This window comes from Neoarius graeffei, chromosome 9, assembly GCF_027579695.1.
Source record: "Neoarius graeffei isolate fNeoGra1 chromosome 9, fNeoGra1.pri, whole genome shotgun sequence".
Lineage (NCBI taxonomy): Eukaryota > Metazoa > Chordata > Actinopteri > Siluriformes > Ariidae > Neoarius > Neoarius graeffei.
The window spans coordinates 72749689-72773570 of NC_083577.1; the positions used below are offsets into that span (position 1 = coordinate 72749689).

Genomic DNA, 23882 nt, shown 5'->3' on the forward strand with positions numbered 1-23882 from the left:
AGAGGGTCTGCAGGCTGAAACACCTTTTGGTGAGAGAGATCAGAGGAAAATGACCAAACTGGTTTGTGCTGACAGGAAGTCTATAGTAACTCAAATAAGCACCGAGTACAACTGTGGTGAGCAGAAAAGCATTTCAGAACATACAACACCTCAAACCTTGAGGTGGATGAGCTACAACAGCAGATGATCACATCAGGTTCCATTTCTATCAGCCAAGAACAAGAAGCTGAGGCTAGCTTAGGCACAGATTCACCCAAACTGGACAGGTGAAGACTGGAAGAACACCAGGTGTCCCCCCCCCCCCAAAAAAAAAAAATTTCAACTGCCCAGTCTGGGTGAGCCTGTTCCCATGATAACCTCAGATTTCTGGTCTTGACTGACAACCAATGTGGTCTTCTGCTGTCCATTCGCCTCAAGGTTCTATGTTTTGTTCATGCGGAGATGTTGTTCCCCCTCACCATAGTTGAAAAGAGTGATCACTTGAGTTACTATATCCTTCCTGGCAGCTCAAACCAAATCAACAAGGCGTTTCCACGCACAAAACGCTCACTGGTCGCTCACTAAATGTTTTTCAAGCTCTCGACCTGTATCTACACGATTTTATGCATTATGCACTGCACAAAATAGACATTGAATGCATGTGTGCGTGTCCAGCATCTCACTGTAAAACACATTCCTGTGGTCATGAAGAAGTCAAAGCATTTCTTGTACCAGGAACTGTTATTGTCTACTTTCCTGTAATACCATCCTCTATGATACGTTTATGCACTCTCACGTCAAGAAGCCAGTCGAACTCGAGAGTCATTTTGCTGTTTTCTGCTCTTTTCCTGGCTTTTTAAAAATTTTGGTAGCTTTATTAAAGGAACAGTCCACCGTACTTCCATAATGAAATATGTTCTTCTCTGAATTGAGACGAGCTGCTCCGTACCTCTCCGAGCTTTGTGCGACCTCCCAGTCAGTCAGACGCGCTGTTACTCCTGTTAGCAATGTAGCTAGGCTCAGCATGGCCAATGGTATTTTTTGGGGCTGTAGTTAGATGCGACCAAACTCTTCCACGTTTTTCCTGTTTACATAGGTTTATATGACCAGTGACATGAAACAAAGTTCAGTTACACAAATTGAAACGTGGTGATTTTCTATGCTATGGAAAGTCCGCACTATAATGACAGGCGTACTAACACCTTCTGCGCGCTTCGACAGCGCATTGATACCTTCACTCCTGTTTTCCCCCTCTCCCCCGTGAAGGTATCAATGCGCTGTTGAAGCGCGCAGAAGGTGTTAGTACGCCTGTCATTATAGTGCGGACTTTCCATAGCATAGAAAATCACCACGTTTCAATTTGTGTAACTGAACTTTGTTTCATGTCACTGGTCATATAAACCTATGTAAACAGGAAAAACGTGGAAGAGTTTGGTCGCATCTAACTACAGCCCCAAAAAATACCACTGGCCATGCTGAGCCTAGCTACATTGCTAACAGGAGTAACAGCGCGTCTGACTGACTGGGAGGTCGCACAAAGCTCGGAGAGGTACGGAGCAGCTCATCTCAATTCAGAGAAGAACATATTTCATTACGGAAGTACGGTGGACTGTTCCTTTAATGACCCTTTATGTCGTCATTTTTATCCAGAATATTGTAATAACCACTAAATTGTTGATGCCTTCTGAGTAACAATGTTCTATAACCAGCCCCAGTAAATGCGAAATAAACTTTCACTTGTGCTAATGGGTAAAACACATTCATAATGAAAACTCATCTTGCAAAATTGTGATAAGAATTTGCCTCATAGGTTACTTTGCATTTCTAATTCTCAAACATTTCTGAACAGTTTACTGAATTTAAAAAAAAAAAAAAGTCACAGATATGCCACTGGTTCCAAAAAGTTGATCTGTGGCTGATTTCTCTGGTGTGAGGCAGAAAAACAAACAGCTAGGCCTACAAGGGGAATCCCAATGTTACAGCTCACAGCAATGTGTTGACACTGCTTGTCAGCAGAAGGGTGTTGGTTTTTGTGTGGTTTTTTTTTGCTTGTTTTTCTTATGATGGAGACTCACCCCAGTAGCCAGCTCTTCTCGCTGTTGCTTCTTGGAGGCTAAATCCTGGGCAGCCATCTCCAGTTCAAACTGACAAAGCTCGTGCTTTCTGCACACTGCCCTGCAGACACAAAGTCAAGTCAACAAAGAAAAATGAAGAAAAACATGGCTAAAAATGGTGCAGATTTGCACAGTACATTTAACAAGCGTGCTCTGAGAGCACAATATCCCCTGCTACAACATACTGCAAACAAAATTGCAGTGTGTGTATTACTGTCCTATAACAAAGCTTTTTGACAAGTTTCATGAAATTCCTCCAAAAATTCTAAGAGGAGTTGATTTCAGAAAGTGAGAACCCTTTCTGGGACAGACAGACAGGTGGACTGACTTCGCCACGACATAATCCCCCTTTGGGCCTTTCAGCCAGCTGGGATAAAACTACTGGATATTCAAAATAAACATTTTCTTCCATTATATTTTAACCAGGACAGAACATGTTCAACTTAAGCTCTATGAGGTACTCTACCATCATGTTTATAAAATTATCATCATCAGATTCAAAGAGGCAAGACCTGCGTGAGGGAACCTCCTGAAAAGCTTCCAATTTTGCTCTGGTGAGAACTTTTCCCTCTAATCGAACACACCACTACTAGTTATGGACATGTAAGGCTGCTGATCATGGATAGGAGCCATATTCTGATGTGAAATGCCTGATTCAGGTGCATCCAGAACTGATACTCAGACATATCATCAGGTTGGGATTGCTAAATCAAAGAACATTTTCCTTTTGAGAAAAAGCCCCAAGATTAAAATGCTTTGGACCCCAGAGAACTACACTATAACAAATACATTACTTTCAACACACACAAGTTTTTATTTTGGATACACGAAACCTTAAAGCTTCAGTGTAGAAAAGGTATTCCTTCAGCTGGTCAGCATAGTGTTCCTCCTCCTCCAGTATGTCATCTACGGAAGCAGCATACCTGCCAAGAGATATTTCATTTGTTCGAGTCTGCCATAAACAAAAAGACAAGCATGCGAAGACAATTCTAAAATGTGGTCCAGTGATAGTGAATGGTGTATGAATCTGTGGAAGTTAACATTAACTGCTGTCATTCTATTTATTTATTTGACAAACAGAAGAGAGCACAGAACAGCACCCACGAAAAACAAGTATAGCAAGTGTTATAATCACATTACAGTCTTGCTCATTGCAAAGACAAAAACTTTACCACAAGAAACATCATAGTGCCTGAGGACACATCAAGATCAGTCACAATCACGGGAGCTTGACTGAAGAAACATGATCCAGGGTGCCCTAAAAGCCTTCAAATATGTCTAATGACTGACAGACTGGCAGCTGCCTAAGTGCTGCATGGATGACCTCTGACCCCACAGCTGAGTGCTGCAATCTGGAAACCATCAGAGAGAGAAGGAAAAGAAAAAAAAAAAGGCAACATAGACCAACAGACAAGAGCTGAGGTCTGGCTAGAGTCACAAGCAAAGAGTGATTCTTGAGAGATGCTCCAACATCTTGTCAAAAGACACAAAAACCTCTGCAAACTTTATGGCCCATGGAAGCTGCACATACATAAGTTGACGGCCAGCCAAAATGAAATGCAACTCTCCCAAGGGCTCACTTTCCTGGTTACGTGTTACAGGGGTCAGGGAGGGGAGGGGAACAAAGGGGAGGGCTAGCCTTTCTGGAAACCTAAGCATTTTCAAAATCAAACCCACAAAATGTGTTTTACAGCTCTGGACAGAGAATCGGATTAGCATGCTGAAGGGCATCATTCAAAACTGTTGCAACACAACTCCGCGCTAATCCTTTGAAGTTTGCATAAGAGCCGCTCATAAAAACGTCAGCAACTCCCTATTAAAGGAGATACGCAGAACCTTCATTTTTAAATAAATTTGAGTGGATAGTATCTCCATCCTTGACTCTTGTATGCTGCATAAATGGGAATTAAAAAAAAAAAAAAATTATATATATATATATATATATATATATATATATTTTTTTTTTTTTTATTTTATTTTTATTTATTTATTTATTTTTAAAAGGGTTAAAAATCGACCACAAATTCAAATTTGGCATTCGAGCTGCCCCACTGAGCCAGCCAGCCCTGAGTGTGTGACGTCACAGCGGTAACCGGTTTTGAGGCCTTTGAAAGCTATAGACCAAAGTCATATCAATAAAATTTTATGGTGAAAGTAAGAAATACCGTTACCGACTTGCTCAACTGAGACTGATTTGACTTCATTGATTGTGGGTTGACACTCATTAAAACAGGATGGGTGTTATAACTTGTGCAATGTACATGCATGCATTTTCACTGATAAAATGTAAAAGGCTAATTAAATAATCAGATGAACTGAGAATCACATTCTGAAGCAAATTAAATAATCTTATACCAGTAACGGGGCGGCACAGTGGTGTAGTGGTTAGCGCTGTCGCCTCACAGCAAGAAGGTCTGGGTTCGAGCCCCGTGGCTGGCGAGGGCCTTTCTGTGCGGAGTTTGCATGTTCTCCCCGTGTCCGCGTGGGTTTCCTCCGGGTGCTCCGGTTTCCCCCACAGTCCAAAGACATGCAGGTTAGGTTAACTGGTGACTCTAAATTGACCGTAGGTGTGAATGTGAGTGTGAATGGTTGTCTGTGTCTATGTGTCAGCCCTGTGATGACCTGGCGACTTGTCCAGGGTGTACCCCGCCTTTCGCCCGTAGTCAGCTGGGATAGGCTCCAGCTTGCCTGCGACCCTGTAGAACAGGATAAAGCGGCTAGAGATAATGAGATGAGATACCGGTAACTTAAAACACACAATACAAGTTACATATATTAATCTAAATGCAGGTAAACAACGAGTGTTGTTTTGTATCCAAATGAGAGTCGGAGCTTACCCGTCTGTGTTCTCGCTTCTTGAAGGCCGATCTTGTGGCCGACTGTTTTGAAACAATCTGACTTTCAGTTCTTTGTTCAGTTCTCCATTCATTCACTTCTTCCACATAAGGGCGAGATGGCAGCAATATCCAGTGCAGAAATCAGACGGCTGGCCCACTCATTCTCCATACAGAGTACTCCGCCATTACTACTCAGCTCAGGTAATTACTAAAACCCAGGACATCATCGGTTTTAGCAACAACCGCGGGGAAGTTACTGCCTGAGCGATAATGTGTCACGTCCCGTTCCGTCCCGGGTTTTACCAACAACCCTCGGCTCACACTCCAGGAGAACTGGTGCAACTGAACTTGCTTTCCTTTTCTTTTCCTTTAATTGTTGGTACTGCACCCTCTTTCAATACGGGCTTATAGCCAACGCTCCTCAACAGATCAGAGGTCTCGTACAAGTCTTCAGTAAAATGTGCAGAGCAGAGGAGAGACCACTTCGTAGGCGCCCAATTTGCCCGTGAACTTCTCGCAAAACGTGTCCAAATATTTGCAGTTTAAACATTCTTGGGCCATGAATGCAATGTAAATCCACCTTCCGTCACGTTGCTGCAACTGCCAGCAACACATCTATGTGGCATGGCAATAAATTAACTCAAAACGGAGGATTGGAGTTGCAGTCAGCTCTGTGTTTTAGTATAGCGGAAATGGCGATGAGACCGATAGACTTCCTACTGTGACGTTACGGACGTCAAGGTCATTCACTCGGACCGCTACCTATATGAAATCACTTTAATCGTAAAAATTACTATATTAGATTTATTGTTAGCGCTTAAAACTATTCCTGTGCCATTCTTGAGGTCTCAAGGCATTTATAAATGAAAGTGAGGCCATGGTTCTGCGTATCTCCTTTAAGAAGGAAGTAGTGTGTGTGCGCAAAATAAACTCACGCATCCATGTGATGTCCAGCACTCTGCAGTCCATCTCCCATCTCTTTCTCAATGGCGCTCCACTCACTGCCCAGACCAAAAAAAAAGCCACACGAGACAATTACCTGATATTGTACAAGTATTACATAAAACCTGGTTTACAAGGAGATTTAACTCTTAACATGATTGAAGATTTAAATCTTCAAATGGCCCTAAAAGCATAACTTTTACAGTAATAGCATTGAACGTCTGAATGAAACAAATCATAATTTGAATCATTATTCAGATGTCCTTAAGGTAAATGTATAAGTAAATAAGCCTACTAAAAAGTTTACATTGAACATAAAATCAGATCACACAGGATGATTAACAAAGCATCATAATAAACCAGGCAGAAATCATGCAAGGTCAACTCAGATGTTATAGCGTATGCAAGAGGCCCACCTGAAGACTCTGCCGTAATTTCCATGCACTTTGTAGACACCATAAAGACGGTCAGCCACTCTCTAAGTAAAAAGAGTTTATTTTGGGCATTACTTTATTAGCACCTCCAACATACATTTAAATGTCAAACATGATGTTAGAAATCTATTAAAATAAAGCACTGATTTCATAAAATACTTGTACAAATAACATGACTTAGCCTTGAGTTATGTAGCGCATGCACAATTGGAGAAGAGTAGGGTTGCTGATGTTCATTTTTCAAAATTGCAAAGTCAATTGAAAGTTTAAACATATCATTTAAATGAATACCCAAGTCGAATATTCAAAACAATGTGGGGAAAAAAAAAAAAAAAAAAAAACACTTGTGATGTGGTGCACATACTGAGGGAAATCTGGGTGATTTAAAATTATCTACATTCAGAGTGCTTGTCACAATAGCGTTAAGATATAAACCGTGTACAGGGCAACCAATGTGATGGACACATAAGGCCTTAAGAGAGCTTTTCCACCAGACTGCGGAGTACAATTACTCACATGAATCCAGAACCATCCATACTCTGGACAAGCACACTATAGGGAGGGAGAGTGAAACACAGCGATCCTAGTGGTAGCGTTCCTAAGCCGAGAGCCATACTATTGAAAATCCCATAGACCCGATTTTTAAAAAAAAATCCCACGAAATTATGACATGGAACTTGTACACCCCCCAAAAAATGTGTTGTATATGTTGGGATCATCTACTAACTGTGAAAGTATCATCAGGTGAAATTTCGCTGTCTTTTAAAAGATCGAAATTGCACCTGTCAGAAACGGACTACAACCAAACTGTCTAGTCAGAGTCGCGCCTATTATGTCAGCAGTAGGCTTAGCTATCCCACGGCCGGCCCTGATCTGTAATGGTTATCCCCACGAGGGATGCATTTCTTATTGGTACAGAAATACTCCGCCAACCACGCTATACAAATCAGCATGTTGATGTAGGCTACTCGCCGGCCGCTACCTGCTACAGGTTTGGAAAGGGGCTAGACTTGCGGTGACGTCACATACGCGACGTCGGGTTCGTGTAGTCTTTGATCAGCTTGTTAAAAAAAAAAAAAAAAAAATTCAAAACAATTCAAATCGGTGGAAAAAATAAAGTATGATCACCAGGATCGATAGAGCTGCCCGACATGCACAACATATGGAAGCCATTGTCTTAACTTTGAAGTGTAAGCCGAAACGTAATTTTTTGAAAAAGATATTCCCATTCATTTTGCCATAGAGGTTGGAACGCATCCAGAAGGGGGTGATGAGATTACTTTCCCTCCCTATATGGCTAAAGGTTTGTGGACACCTGACCATCACACCCTTTGGACATCCCATTCCAGATTTAGTCCCCTTTGCAGTTATAATAACCTCCACTCTTCTCAGAAACTTTTCCACTAGATTTTGAAGTGTGGCTGTGAGAATTTGTGATCATTCAACCACAAGAGCATTAGGGAGGTCAGGCACTGATGTCAGGCGAGGAGGCCTGGGGTGCACTCAGCATTCCAATTCATCCCAAAGGTGTTCAGTCGGGTTGAGGTCAGGGCTCCGTACAGGACACTTGAGTTGTACCACGGCAAACCATGTCTTCATGGCCTTCACTTTGTGCACAGGGGAGTTATCATGGTGGAACAGGCTTGGGCTTCTTAGTTCCAGTGAAGGGAAATTGTAATGCCACAGCATACAAAAGACATCAGTATACAGTTTTGCACTTGACCCGTTGTGGCAACATTCTGGGGAAAGCAAACATATACAGTGCCTTGCAAAAGTATTCATCCCCCTTGGTGTTTGTCCTGTTTTGTTGCATTACAAGCTGGAACTAGATTGCATTTCCTCTGTAGAAACTGCTGGAGTGTGCTTGCTCAAACGAAGCCACATTCGCTCACATTCTATAAAATACATACAATAACTGACATGCACAAAAATACCTTATTGAACCCTCCAAATGGCTTTTAAGTCATTGCCCCTAAAACACCCCCGTCAGAATGGACTGCCCCGGGACCCGGGAAACCCCTCTATTCCCCCCTCCCAGTGGAACAGTCCATGTTTTCCCCAAACGAGACACGGAAGAATGTTTTGAATGCCTGGTGAGTGAATTGCTACCGGAGTTGTTGTAATAAAAGTTTTAACCAATAAATGAAGTTTTTAACAGCCAGTGTGGATTATTTTACTTTTTCAGACTAGACAAAGATTATACAGATGAAGAATGTAGCGACAGGACAGCAGTGATGTAAAAATGCTGGCAAATGGCGGCCTGCGCGCTGCGTCAGCGTCACGGCTCAGCCCGTCACACTCTTTCACAGCATTTTGAAGGGAGCTCCACCCTTTTATATGTTTTTCAATTTAATTCAGAGGTTTTACAGGGTTTAAAACATGGATTTTGGCTGTAAAAATCGCAATTTTAATTCAGTTTTTTGCTGCTGTGTGCACTCTAATGTCTAGAGTGGGGGAGCTCCTTATGACGTCATCACTCCCATTCATTTCAATGGCACGGAATTTTACCGAAAAACGGGAATATCGGACGAACGACAAGGGGTAGCACACCCATTTGAACAAGCACACCATTCCAGATCAGGCCCTACGTTTCAGCATTAGAACGGTGTCTCTACCTCAAAAGCCCTAGAAGGAGTAGTGGATCCAAAAAACGGGTGAAAACGAATAATAATAAAAATAAAACTTAAGAAGAATAGTGTGCTTTCTCAAGCACGCTAATTAAAATGGATGGGGGGGGGGGGGGGTTTAGCACCATTTGATTTACACCACATGCCTACCACTTTAAAAGGTACACATTTAGGGGTTTCATATGAAAGGGGTGAATACTTATGCACACTCCAGATTTCTGTTTTTTCATCTTATTGTTTGTCACACAATTATAAAAAAGGCACCTTTAAAGTGGTAGGCATGTTGTGTCAATCAAATGGTGCTAACCCCCCAAAAATCCATTTTAATTCCAGCTTGTACTGCAACAAAACAGGACAAACACCAAGGGGGATGAATACTTTTGCAAGGCACTGTAGGTGTGATGGTCAGGTGTGCACTTACATTTGGCCATACAGTATACCTCTCAGGGTTCTCCACGGATTGAAAATATAGGGGGTGGGGGTCAATCGGATGACCTTGAAACAAATTTGCATAGATTTGCATATGTCATTTGCATAATATTGGCATAAAATAATCTCAAATTGTAATCATTTAGAATAGAGGAATCAATTGGACTGGTACAAAACACATCATACATCAAACATTACACACTTACACATCATATTCAGACACATTGTTTGAAATGGAACTGGAAAAAATATTTTTTTTATTTAGCAAACTACAAAAAAAAGAACAAAAGTACAGAAAAGTTTTTGTATTAACTATATTCACACTGCTCCACAAAAGCTGACATTGTTTGAAATGGAAATGTAATTGCAGGCACCACTGGAAAAAATATATTTTTTTACAGTACATTGAAAAGATGTTGTTTTAACTATATAATATAGTTAAAACAACATCTTTTCAATGTACTTTACTCTCTAAAAAAATTATTTTTTCCAGTCAGCGTATAGTTGATACAGTTTTATAGACCTCTTGCAGTCACGTGACCGAATCCCGGCTGGAATGTAAACAGCCGCCATCTTGTCGATCAACAACACAGCTGAATATTGTTGCACTCGTATACAAAATGGATCAATTTCAACCGACGGACTACACGGCTCATTTTTCTAATGAGCAGATAGCTAGATACATGTCTAAAATAAACGACCTACAGATTAGTGACCCTTATCGATTACCCCTACAGTTTTTGAATGAGAAGCCTTAAAGTGAGGAGAGGACAGGTGCGCTTCCCCATAGACTCCCATTATAAACGTGGCAGCGCTTGTACTGCAAAATCAGAAAAGTCACTCGTTTTTAACTCGCTCTAGCGTCCTCATTTTTTACACTACAGACAAAAAAATTAAATAAAATTACATCAACGTGTTCAGGAGAGCCTTGTGGCACTCAGTGTGAAAGAATTTAATGAATATCTCCTGATTTCGTGTAAATCCCCGTTGTTTGGAGGGTGCACTCTGAGCAAATACTGCCCTTTCTGTGTGCCTTTGTGTGTCTCTAAGCACAGCGCGCGGGTGGGAGAGGCTGCTCGCTCTCACACACAATGAGTTTCACACTCGGGTGTTGTCGCATTGTCGGTACTCCAACAGAGAAAGGCTGTCACAAAGAAAACAAAGGGACGTCTCTCTTCCTTTTGTAAAGGGGAGGCAGAAATTAAACGGGGGCGGGAATCACAGAAAGGGGGGCGGCCTGCACCTCAAAAACCCCTCGTGGAGAACCCTGCCTCTGTCCTTTATCACCACATAATGGTGACATCACACTAATAATAGTCTCTACAGAGTACCTTTAAGCTCTGTTTTAACTTTCACTATACTTTTGGTTTTATGCAAAGAGAAAAAGCGGCCAGCCAAGCAAACTTCTCTGGGTTTTCCATTGTATTTATAGGAACATATAGGAAAAAGGTAAAGTCAAGTCAAGTTTATTTGTACAGCGCTTTTAACAATAAACATTGTCGCAAAGCAGATTTACAGAATTTGAACGACTTAAAACATGAGCTAATTTTATCCCTAATCTATCCCCAATGAGCAAGCCTGTGGCAACGGTGGCAAGGAAAAACTCCCTCAGACTACATGAGGAAGAAACCTCGAGAGCAGGGCTCGAAATTAACTTTTTTTCTTTGTGTCCCCCAGTGGTCCCGAATTCTGTGTTGTATTGTCCCGAATGGAAGCAATAGTGTCCCTATTTTTTCCTCTCTGAAATAACCAGTGGTTAATATTATCATATGAAGTTACTATTATATTTGTAACTATGCAATTTTGAACCCTTTATATCATTTTTACAATAAGTCACAAGACACAAGCGACATGTCCAATACATCATCTACTTCAAAATTAGTTATTGCATTTTCAGTTTATTAAACTTTGGCGATCTCACTGTATGAATAGATACCCATTTATTTAAAGGGGCCAACTAGCTCATTCAGAAAATGTTTCAACTCCCTACATCTGCAGTACACTTTAGTTGAAAATAAGACCCCTTTCAGGCCCGGCGCCATGGGGGGGCGAAAGGGGGCGTCGCCCCCTCATGGCTACAGCCCCGCCCCCTCAACGGATACTCAGATCACTTAATTGTTTTCTTATGAAAATATAATGTATTATAGACGTATTAATAATTTGCATTTTTTGAAATACGAAATATTAAGTGGTTGCGCATTGCACAAAAATACATTTCACATAAATCACTACTAAAACTGGCACGGTAGAACAAATCTGATTGGTTGTTATGATTCTTACGTTGCAATCGTAGAATTCAACTGTATTAAGGTAGGATTATTTCAAAAAGCCTGAATTTAATATTAACCCTGTTTTAGACATATGTATCAATCCTAACTACTGGGGACTAGTTATTGTGGGTGTATATGTGAAATGCTGACACAGCCGCGCACACACAGACCTGTGATAAGGAGGACAAGGGTCGTGCGGGCGGGGGTTTTACATGTACACTTACAAGTGCACTGTCTCTGCAATATCCTGCAATATGCAGTCAGTTTACGGGAATAGTCTTTCCCCCACCGAATTAAACTAATTCAATCACAATATTGTGAATCCATTTTCTTTCTTTGTAGGCTAAGTTTATCTCCGTTTATGTTGGTGTATGTGTTCATATATGGTCCGCTTTGTGCGCAAATAGTGTAAGAATATGTGTCGTTGACGTCACCCCCCATGCAGCGGGGGTGAAAATTCATCACTTCAGAGTGTTTAGTCCCCTACACGCCTAAACTGGGATCGCGGATTAAGTGGTTAGCGTTGACTCGGTGCGAGTCAGGAAGGCTATTACTGGTGCAGCCGCGGGGTCTGTTGATTTTTTTAAAATTATGATTTTGGCCGCCGAGCCAAGTACCTTAGACTTGCATTGACATTTTGTTTTCATGCCGCGGAGCTATTTGTATGTATTTTAAATGTAAAGGACTTGCCTGTAGGTTTGTGTGTGTTGTTTTATGTTTGGCATCTTTCCGGTTGTAACGCGTGTCTGTGAGAAAACTGGAGGGGAGGGTTAACAGGTGGGCACGGGTGCTGATAAAGTGCAACTGCCCTGGTAATATGTCACATGACTTTCCCGGACTAAAGCAACCTTCGGGGCCGTGGTTTTGTGGTTGGCGCAGTTAATTGTTTGAAACACGTTGTCAGACCGCCATCACTACTACACACTATATGAAAAAATATTTGCCCCCTTGCGATTTCTAATTGCCCCCTTAGTAAACTGTTCCTGGCGCCGGGCCTGACCCCTTTTATGTTCATTTCATCTACTTATACCTTGAATATCTGTTGGCACTTATAAGGCCAACTTATAATTTTCACCATTACCGTTATCCATTTTTATGAACTTTCCGTTATCCATTACCGTTATCCATTTTTATGAACTTTCCGTTATCCATTTTATGAACTTTCGCTGCCGGGTGCAAACGTTAGCAACATCAGCATAGTGCCAGGTCCGAGCCTAGTTGTGCTGCTGACTGACTAAACTTTCTGAACTAGAAAGACACCAAGAAAACTCACTTACCGTAAAATACCAAATAATAGCCCGGGCGATTATTTGTCTCAATCACGTAAGAGACCCGGCGCGTATTAGAGACTAGGCGGCTATTTGGAACAGGCGATTAATTCCTTCTTCACAAATACCTTCCCCAAAATCTACCTCAAATCGGGGAAAAAAATCATTCTCAGATAGGCCTACTTTTAACCAGTATAACTTACAGTTTGTTTAGAGTTAGATTACAGATAGCACGGTGCCGACTTCGGGGAATTTTGAAGACGCAGAATGCATCTTCGCATGGCACAGTCAGGGTGGATAAAGGATAAATCACACACCTTTTCCTGTTAATGACTAGTTAAGCGCATGCTTTACAAAATAATCAAGAAACCACACCATTGTCTGTGCGCAGCACTGTGATTTAATTACTCTGCAAAGTTATGGTCACTTGCTATCACCCTCACCCATGCAGCCTCCACCCTTTGCGCTTCGCGATGTCTGTCAATCTGAAATTGCATGGAGGGCGCGACGTTGAAGCAACATAATTAGGGTGCGAAGTGTCAAACCAAAGGATTTTTTCTTATGCTGAAAAATAAGTGACCTGCAGTGGCTACATACTGTCATCTTGCATCACGTTTCTCTCCAAGACGTCTCCCTATTTGGCCGATATGAGCCTATTCCCCGAGTGAGTTGGTACGGTGGCTCGACCCCGTAGAAAACTTAAAGTTCGGATGAAAGTTAGTTGAATAGGTTACTGACTTGTAGGCCTACATGTTGCCTGCCTGACGCGTGCTTCTGCCCAACTTGCACGACAGATTACTTGTTGAAAAGGCCCCTTGGATTAGATTGGCCGTGAGCAGACTGAAATGCATGTTAGAACGCTCTCACCTTTTTTGTAAAGCGTCTTCCAGATCCGAATGGGTAAGGGCAAGTGAAATGGTATAAGGTCTTTAATAAAACTCAGTGTGTGCTTTGACGCATGCATTCGGCAATTTAGGTCGTTTAACAGAAGCAGCAGTCCAACCTTGGAAACCCGCAGTCCTCAATGTCACCACACACGCTGGCTTTCGTTGGGTATACCCAAAGGGGTGGCTAAGACATCTGTCAAAAGTTACGGAGTTGCATTCCTCAAGAAATATTACGGTAGACCAAGATTATAACATTGAAATGGCATGTTTATTATCACGTAACAAAATGTTGTAAACAGTATTATAGAAATAATTTCATTCATTCATTCATTCATTCATTCATTCATATTGTTTCGGTAGAAAACTATGCAATGCAAAATCGTTTAAACACCAGAAAACCAGAAAAGTGCTGGGCCTCAAGATTCTAGATAGACCGTTCGGACGCTTTTTTTTTTTTTAGACCCCGGCGAGTATTCGGAACCGGCCTTTATTTGTCACAACACACGCGTACACCCGGCCGTTAAAGGGAACTCGGCGGTTAATTGGAACTCGGCTATTATTTGGTATTTTATGGTATTCTGTTGAACGGTATCTTCCGTCAATATCATCCACATCATTCCTGTTGTATTTTATAACGTGTCTAACAGTGTTCATTAAGTTCATTCAGCTGCTCGCGTTGCCTGCAGACCAGGCGAGGACACTTTGGATCCTGAAGGTCCCGGAGACGTTATGTCTGGGCTTTCAGTTTCTTCCCCGCGGTCGGTCCGCTTCAACCACTTCAGCATTTTTGTTCTGGCAAGAGTCGGTGCAGCATGTGCGGTAGCAATTCCATTCCAAGTCCATATAATGCGGACACCGGCCGAAGATTCTAGAACAGAATGCGCTGCTCTGTAGCCTACGGATGCAGGTGCATCGAAAGTGTAGCTACTATGCATTTTTCGCTGTTAACGTTTTAAAATTAAAATTGACAAATTAGGTGAATGTCTACGTATGTGTTACGGCTTTGTAAATAATATTAATGTAGAACTTTTTTTCTAGATCTATTTTTTTCCATTGTCCCGGGATTGTCCCAGATATGATAATTTTGTGTCCCGATGACATTTTTTATGGTCCCCGGGACATCGGGACACCGTTAGTTTCGAGCGCTGCTCGAGAGGAACCAGACTCAAAAGGGAACCCATCCTCATTTGGGCAACAACAGACAGCATGACAGCATTAACAATTTTAACATGAAGACAGTTTCGTTGATGTTATAACTCTTCATTGATGGAAACTTGAGTGCAAAACTGTTCATGATAACTGCAGTCCTAAAGTTAGCAAGTCAACTGTAGTCCTCAGCCATAAAAGCATTACTGTAAAAGCTCTATAAATTCATGCTGACCCCCAGGTCTCAGGTTAGTGAAAGACAGTCTGTATGTCCAAAATCTGCTTCCACCAGTGAGAAAGTTCTCTCTGAGTAACTATGGATGGGAGTTCTTGCTAAAGTCCTGGCAGCTCAATCTCATACTATCAAACTTACTGAAACTTTTCTCACCCTGTGAAAACTAACCATTTCCTTTGCAATCAATCAATCTGAGAATAGCTTTCGTTCATCCAAATTCAAAAACACTGATGCTTTACTCAAACTCCCCGATAATGGTTGAATGCTTCATAGTTAATGTTGTGTATTAAGTAGGAGATTCGCAATGGTGGCGTCTTCATATCTGTTTAGCAGATCTCAAGTAGCTTTATTTAAATTCACTGGAAAAAAAAAAAAAAAAACAAGGCAAATAACTTCAGTGTTGTTCTTCTTAGCAAGTCAGTAATGCTGTATGGCCTTGTTGCTGCACTGTTTTCATTTCTCAAGTGCACATATGGTAATTTTCATTCACGCTCATGCAAAATTAAGCAGAATCTCAAGACTACAGTCATCATGACTGCAATATTATCATCAAATCCACCATGAGAGGCAGTGTTTAGTATGCAGTGTTTTGAAGTACGTGTGTTTGGCAGCTGCTAGTACTCACAGCTCGCACACGCAGCAGCTGTGATATAACAGACTGGAGCTCATCTCCATAGTGCTTCATATCTGCAAACCTCCTGAGAGAGAGTCAGAGACAAAAAACTTGTATAATACAATGTGGCACTCTTAGATTAATGGCCCTCTTTTGGCTTAAAAAAAAAAAAAAAAGAATTTAGGGTCATGCCTAATTAAAAACCTATCACTTACTTGTCGGGATTCTTCACCCTGAACGTAGCGTTTAAAGCCTTCAACCTCGAATCTGCCTGGAAAAGTAGAAAGAAAATCACAGTACTTGGACGGGATTTGGAATGCACGTCTGTATTTGTGCACCTGTTTGTCAAAGGCTGCAACACTCGCTTTAAAAGAACGCTACCAACATCCACACACGTACAAATCCACACATGTAGAAAGAACGAACACTGCTGCTCCCTCTGACTCGATCCTGACAGCGCAAACATAAAAGATTCTTCACTTTACTAGCACTTTAATTGACTGGTGTCATTACCCTTTTACATTTCCGGCCATGCTCAGAGAGACTGCAGAGTAATGATGCGTATTAAGCCAACTCCATGTCACTTTTGTATATCGAATGATGATTAGAAACACATGGTGGAAAGATACATGGTCAAATAAGGCAGCTACAAAAATTATAAAAAGGTCTCAGAGAGGGCATAAGAACAACCAGACATAAATCACTAATGGAATACCTTTGCCTGAAATCCAGTCTCAAATACAATTTCCTTCCAGCACTGTTCCTGTGGGGCAGAGAGGATGTAGTTTTGACATTGACAAAAACCATCGTGGTCATAAGAGCACATAATAATACACTGTGATAACGTAACCAACAGATCAAATTCTGCTGTGGAAACAAAAGTTTAAAACAGAGGACACAAACACATACATGTTTTTATAATTAAATCCTTTCAGTGCAATTAATAGATGTGCACAGAGTGCTCAATTTGTCTTGCCATTATCAGAGAGTTTCTGCTCTATATTTAAAAACAGAACCAAGAAGAATAATTAAAAAAAAAAAACACCTAATTTAGTATTAAACACAATGACGAGCAAGTCATCTTGAGGGTCTCAATCATATTCATCCATCTGGTTTGTCCTGGTCAGGGTCATGGACCTGGAAACTTATTCCACTTTTTTTTTTTTGGTTTCCGTTTCCGGTTGAGAGTACATTGTGCGCATTCTGGCTGCCGCTTCTCACCAGAGCTTTTTTTTTTTATTTTCTTTCTTTTTCAATTTTCATTTTATGTATTTTTTTTCTGTGTGTGTGTGTAGTTTGGTGTTTGAGTGTTTTGTCCGCCGGTTGTGGTGTAGCTCCGGACCCAGTTTTGGGCGTTGGTTCCCTCTAGGCCTTGGTTCGCTGTGGGTGATGCCTGCGCTCCCAGCTGTGGACTGCAGTGAGCTCGCTGCTCATTTAACATTCGTGGTTGTCCAGTGCTCTGCGCTTTAACGCTTGGCGTGATGTTCCGAGCGATGTTGCTCGGTGGCGTCGCGGCGGCTGTGCAGGCGGTTTGGGACACACCAGCGCTCTGCGTGGCGGAGCTTCTCTGCTCGCTTTGTTGATCCACGGCGTGGTGTTCGAGCGATGTGGCTGACGGCGTCACGGCGGCGGTGCTGGAGATGTGGGACTCGTTTTCGTGCGCCTTTTGGTGGGACTGTGGCTGCTACACCACGGGAATTACATCCTGACCCCTACTTGGTGGACTTTATTTTTTATTATTTATTCATTTATTTATAATTTTTTATTGTTATTATTTTTTTCTTTGTTTATAATTGTAAAGCATCCTTGGGTTTCTTGAAAGGCGCTATATAAGTTGAACTTATTATTATTATTCCAGGAACACTGGGCAGGAGGCTGAAATATACCCTTTGATGGGGAACGGGTCCACCTCCCTCCCTCCCACAAACGCAAAGAAGGAGGAGAGAGAGAGACAGACAAAGAGCGCAAGAGAGAGAAAGAGCAAGAGAGAGAGACCAAGACAGACACACACCCAGACAGAGACAGACAAAGAGAGAGACACACCCAGACAGACACCCAGACAGACAGAGACCCAGACAAAACCCACATGGACACAGGGAGAACATGCAAAACTCCACACAGCAAACAAAACTTAGGGTCAAACTGGGGATACTGGAGCGGTGAAGTGGAAATGCTGAAAGCTGTTCCAACACGCTGCCTCATTAATGTTACTGCACCGTACAATAGGAGTTAATCATGCTCCATTATGCAAATTTGTGTTTCACCAAAAAGCAGGGAACAGTCTATATTTCTGAAATCTACTTCCACATCTCAGCAAAAGTTATTTAAGTAATGATTGTTAGCAGCTCAGTCTCATACAGTCAGACAAAAACGGTGAGTGATTCTTTAAGGACGTTTTGTTCCTACCATGTAAAGCGATTTATTATTCAATAAAGAAAAACAAGTTACGGATACTCCAGAGGTGATAATATTCTCCGAGTAATTAGTATACATCTTATAAACTGTTAGCTACAGAACTATAAGATAAGCTAGGTGCTTGGTTAACTATTTCCATGTTACCTCAGTGAGGAAGGAGTAGAAGATCTTGTCACTGGATAGAACAGGGTGGGAAGCAACCCGGAGCAGGAAGTTCTCCAACCCCACCCTTCTCCTCTCCACAAAGTCCGGATCCATGTTGTCTGCAGAAAGTTTGTGCCACACAAATTCAGCCTGCAACAATAAACATAATTAGCCATAATCCCAAAAACGTCTGCATGCATGCAAGCAAGAAGCTGCACTTACCCGTTTCTCAGGCAAAGGCGGGACAACTACGAACGGATAGGTGACTAACAAGTAATTTCTGAGAAGTTCGAACTCGCTGTAGCGCCTCCACAGAGAGTCAGGGGCAGGATTTGTACCCTCAGATGCAGCCTCCACTGGCCTTTATAGGAAAGAATACAAGACTTTTTAGCGGTGTAACTCCAAAGCAAATTAGAGCAAAAGATAATTTGTATAAAGAATTCATTAGTATTCTAACATGACTGAATGAAAGTGCACTCTTCAAGTGGACAATGGCACTGGAAGTGTGGATTCAAACTGGGATCAAAACACTTGCGTTTAGTTTACATTTCTGCATTAAAAGCATATTTGTTTATGGGTAAACATGGCGCTCGGAGACGTACCGACACCGCAGTATACACATCTTCAAAATTGTAATGGTGCCATGGTGCTGTGCGTCAATAAGTGCATGTTGTGCATCTTTCTAATCCGAAAGGGTTTGTGAAGTTTAACCAAACATGAAAATAAAAGTTCTGAGAATGACAAAAAATAAATAAAAATCTGAACTTTTAGCTGGTTCAGACTTGCATGAAATCAAGTTATACAAAAAAAAACCCACACAGGCCTAGAAATTCATATATTTTTTCACCAGCCAGCTGGACTAGTTACCTTCCAAAGTAACTCGCCAAACAGAAAATCAACTAGCCAAAATTTGTTCATGTATGAATTTTACTTCTGTCAAAAATAACACAAAAAAAAAAGAGAGTAGTTACCATTGTTCATGACTAATGTGCATTTATTTCAAGACCTGAGTATTTTGATACTGTTGTTAAATACATAAATGACAACAACACAGAGCACCATAATATAATATCAACAAATAATATATTGGAAAACTTGGCAACTTGGTGTAGGAGTATTGAAAACAAATATACTTACTATCATGACTATAGCACCCAAAATACATCCAACATGCTTTCTGTATTTAACCATTTATGAGAGAGAAAGCATTAGGAGCTTCATATCGACTAGGAATCAACTTGAAAAAAAAAATTATTCCATAAAAATCGTATCGCAGCCAAGGCCTACCCTGCTCCCACGTTTGCTTATAACTCCTTTGCCGTTTCTCCTTCTCGTATGCTTTATCGGCGGCCTTTTTCTCCTCTTCAGACCGAGGCCGCTTTATCCCCGTCTCTGGGGGTTTCTGTACACCTTTCAGAAAATTCCACATCGCAACGTAGCTTTGGCAGATGTAAACAACAACAAAAACGTGTTTTTAAACGGGCGATAATGTGGCCACATCTATTGAATTTCATCACGTGATTACCGCAATATTCAACGGGATGAGTTATATACATGCGCAGTTGTGAAAAAACCGACAGCCTGACTCGTACACGATATGATTCGGAATTCTTCTGTATTTGCTGTCCTGCCGATAAACACATCGATTAACACAGACACGGTACACGCTTAATATGTGGCGGCTTTAGTTGACGGTGTGTCTGAATCTTCGCTTCATATTTTTTTTTATTTTTTATTTTCAACTAGCCAGCCGGGCTGGCTAGTGACCGGAATTACCCGCCAAATGACAAATTAAGTCGCCTCGGGCGACCGGACCACCGTGAATTTCGAGCCGTGCCACATGTTACCAGTTTAACTGTGACACACAATCTCAGTGTCTTCAAACCATGATGTGACTCATTTAAAAGCAGCCAATATCAAGTCCACTAATACAAAGGCCACTAAAGCATTACTAGTATAGTGCAATGGAAAATCACAAGCCTAGCTGTAATTGTACATGTATCACCTTTCAGTTTTATCTTCCCCATTTTGTTTTCTATATCCATATCGTGTAAACCCACAACACTGTTTCTATAAAAATAATAAAGTTTGCCCTCAACTTGTTCTCTAATATTTTAAGATATAAAACCACAGGAAACAGCATACAGAACATTCATATTTTCTTTTACTAGTTTCCACAGATTTACAGCACAATATCTATTTCTACAATAATGCACTAGACCAGGAGTGCCAAACTCAATCACAGAACGGGCCAAAAATGAAAACACAGTCCAAGTCGCGGGCCAAACAGGATTAACATTTATTGAACAGTCTAAAACTGACAATATTTATATAAAAAAAAAAAAAAAAAAAAAAAAAAATCAGCAATATGAATAGCTAAAATACAACTTTTTCCAGGGCAGCACGGTGGTATAGTGGTTAGCGCTGTCGCCTCACAGCAAGGTCCGGGTTCGAGCCCTGTGGCCGAGGAGGGCCTTTCTGTGCGGAGTTTGCATGTTCTCCCCGTGTCCGCGTGGGTTTCCTCCGGGTGCTCCGGTTTCCCCCACAGTCCAAAGACATGCAGGTTAGGTTAACTGGTGACTCTAAATTGAGCGTAGGTGTGAATGTGAGTGTGAATGGTTGTCTGTGTCTATGTGTCAGCCCTGTGATGACCTGGCGACTTGTCCAGGGTGTACCCTGCCTTTCGCCCGTAGTCAGCTGGGATAGGCTCCAGCTTGCCTGCGACCCTGTAGAACAGGATAAAGCGGCTAGAGATAATGAGATGAGACAACTTTTTCCTCAACACATTAAATAAAATATAAAATTTTATTTCTCTTCAAAAATAACAATCAGGCAAAATGAGTATTTCAAGCTGATGAAAATTTGCAAATTTTTCAAATAAAAACTGTGATGTGATATCGGCAAAAAGTCCAGAAACAAAAAGCTATTTAGTTTTCACTGTTATTTCATTTCTCCGAGCCAGATGCTTGGCATCTTTTCTTGCCTGCAAGTTCATTTATGTTTAGGGTTAGGCTTTGAGCTGTGGAAATTCTCAGGATGGAGTGGAGATGTGCATCAGTGAGACAACTTTTGTGTGGTTTTGCTCATCACAGAGAAAAGTTGCTCACACAGGTATGTACTACCAAACATGCAGAGCATTCGAGCAGCGTGTAGGCGGAGTTGGGGCGTCGTGTCAGGAATGAATTGGGGGAACTGTGCAGGCCCCCCAGAGTCAGACTTTGCCCGAAATGTGCCGTTACACTGGAGTTCTATCAGTTCCACCTGGAGGTTTGCTTTCTCCACGTCAACTGCAAATGGACTTCTGAACAGTTCAAAGTTAAATTTCTGTGCTTCAAAGTCGGCAAAGCACTGTGTAAACTCAGTGCGCAGTGTGTTCAGTTTACCAGCAAAAAGCACAGCTGGAAACACAGCGGTGGAGACCTGGTCTGTGATTTTTTTAGCAACATGGAAAGTAGCATAAGTTCCCTTTTTGCATCTGCGTCTCCCACAGGTGCAACTTGACTTGAAAATCTTTCACTGCGTCATACATGTCTGTAATCACACGGTCCCGTCCCTGAAGCTGGAGGTTTAATGCATTAAGATGCTTCGTTATGTCACACAGAAAGGCCAACTCACACAGCCACTTTTCATCCCGGAGCCCTGTTGAGTCCTTTACTTTCCATGAACTGATAAATTTCCTCAAGCAACTCGAAAAATCTGCTGAACGCTTTTTCTCGACTCCGCCATCGCACCTCTGTGATAAGGCACGTCACCAAATTCAGAATGTATTTCCTCCAGAAAAGACTGAGGCCAAGTTTACATTAGACCGTATCTGTCTCGTTTTCTTCGCGGATGCACTGTCCGTTTACATTAAACCGCCTGGAAACGGGAATCCGCCAGGGTCCACGTATTCAATCCAGATCGTGTCAGCTCCGGTGCTGTGTAAACATTGAGAATACGCGGATACGCTGTGCTGAGCTCTAGCTGGCGTCGTCATTGGACAACGTCACTGTGACATCCACCTTCCTGATTCGCTGGCGTTGGTCATGTGACGCGACTGCTGAAAAACGGCGCGGACTTCCACCTTGTATCACCCTTCATTAAAGAGTATAAAAGTATGAAAATACTGCAAATACTGCCCAATGTGTAGTTATGATTGTCTTTAGGCTTGCCATCCTTCCACTTGCAAGTGGTAAGTGATATGCGCTGGGATCACACACACAGCGGCTCAGTCCCGAATCACAGCTTGTGCACTTCACTCGCGTGCTCTGTGAGCTGCGCAGGGCCGGAGTGCGCACCCTCCAGAGGGCACTCGCTGTTCAGGGCGGAGTGATTTGGAGCGCAGGATGCCTGCGGAGCCGAGCGTATCCGTGTATTGGTGTTGCTGTGTGCACGCAAATCGTGTATTGGTGTTGCTGTGTGCACACTAATCGTTTTAAAAACGTTAATCTGATGATCCGCTGATACAGTCTAATGTAAACATGGGCTGAAACTGCCAGTGATTTAAACCGTCACCTCTTATAAAGTTAACAGTCTGTGTTACGGTGCTTATGACGACATGTTCCATCTTCAGGACTTTGCTGCACAGCGTTTCTTGGTGTATGATACAGTGATACAGTGGGGCAAAAAAGTATTTAGTCAGCCACCAATTGTGCAAGTTCTCCCACTTAAAAAGATGAGAGAGGCCTGTAATTTTCATCATAGGTACACTTCAACTATGAGAGAAAATGGGGGGAAAGAATCCAGGAAATCACATTGTAGGATTTGTGATGAATTAATTGGTAAATTCCTCGGTAAAATAAGTATTTGGTCACCTACAAACAAGCAAGATTTCTGGCTCTCACAGACCTGTAACTTCTTTAAGAGGCTCCTCTGTCCTCCACTCGTTACCTGTATTAATGGCACCTGTTTGAACTCGTTATCAGTATAAAAGACACCTGTCCACAACCTCAAACAGTCACACTCCAAACTCCACTATGACCAAGACCAAAGAGCTGTCAAAGGACACCAGAAACAAAATTGTAGACCTGCACCAGGCTGGGAAGACTGAATCTGCAATAGGTAAGCAGCTTGGTGTGAAGAAATCAACTGTGGGAGCAATTATTAGAAAATGGAAGACATACAAGACCACTGATAATCTCCCTCGATCTGGGGCTCCACGCAAGATCTCACCCTGTGGGGTCAAAATGATCACAAGAACGGTGGGCAAAAATCCCAGAACCACATGGGGGGACCTAGTGAATGACCTGCAGAGAGCTGGGACCAAAGTAACAAAGGCTACCATCAGTAACACACTACGCCGCCAGGGACTCAAATCCTGCAGTGCCAGACGTGTCCCCCTGCTTAAGCCAGTACATGTCCAGGCCCGTCTGAAGTTTGCTAGAGAGCATTTGGATGATCCAGAAGAGGATTGGGAGAATGTCATATGGTCAGATGAAACCAAAATAGAACTTTTTGGTAAAAACTCAACTTGTCGTGTTTGGGGGAGAAAGAATGCTGAGTTGCATCCAAAGAACACCATACCTACTGTGAAGCATGGGGGTGGAAACATCATGCTTTGGGG

At 42.0% G+C, this 23882-nt stretch overlaps 1 protein-coding gene across 5 annotated transcripts in view; it reads right to left on the reverse strand.

The window, feature by feature from the left end:
- The window catches only part of snx4 (sorting nexin 4), a 138995-nt gene that overhangs the window by 6552 nt on the left and 108561 nt on the right, over positions 1 to 23882 (reverse strand). For all 5 annotated transcript variants that reach the window (XM_060930230.1, XM_060930229.1, XM_060930226.1 and 2 more), the window contains 9 exons: positions 18563 to 18701; positions 18341 to 18490; positions 16497 to 16544; positions 15997 to 16052; positions 15794 to 15866; positions 6289 to 6350; positions 5866 to 5931; positions 2927 to 3016; positions 2055 to 2154 (listed from right to left, as the gene is read on the reverse strand). In XM_060930230.1, the coding sequence (XP_060786213.1) occupies positions 2055 to 2154; positions 2927 to 3016; positions 5866 to 5931; positions 6289 to 6350; positions 15794 to 15866; positions 15997 to 16052; positions 16497 to 16544; positions 18341 to 18490; positions 18563 to 18701 (784 nt within the window). The remainder of the gene's footprint in view (positions 1 to 2054; positions 2155 to 2926; positions 3017 to 5865; positions 5932 to 6288; positions 6351 to 15793; positions 15867 to 15996; positions 16053 to 16496; positions 16545 to 18340; positions 18491 to 18562; positions 18702 to 23882) is intronic.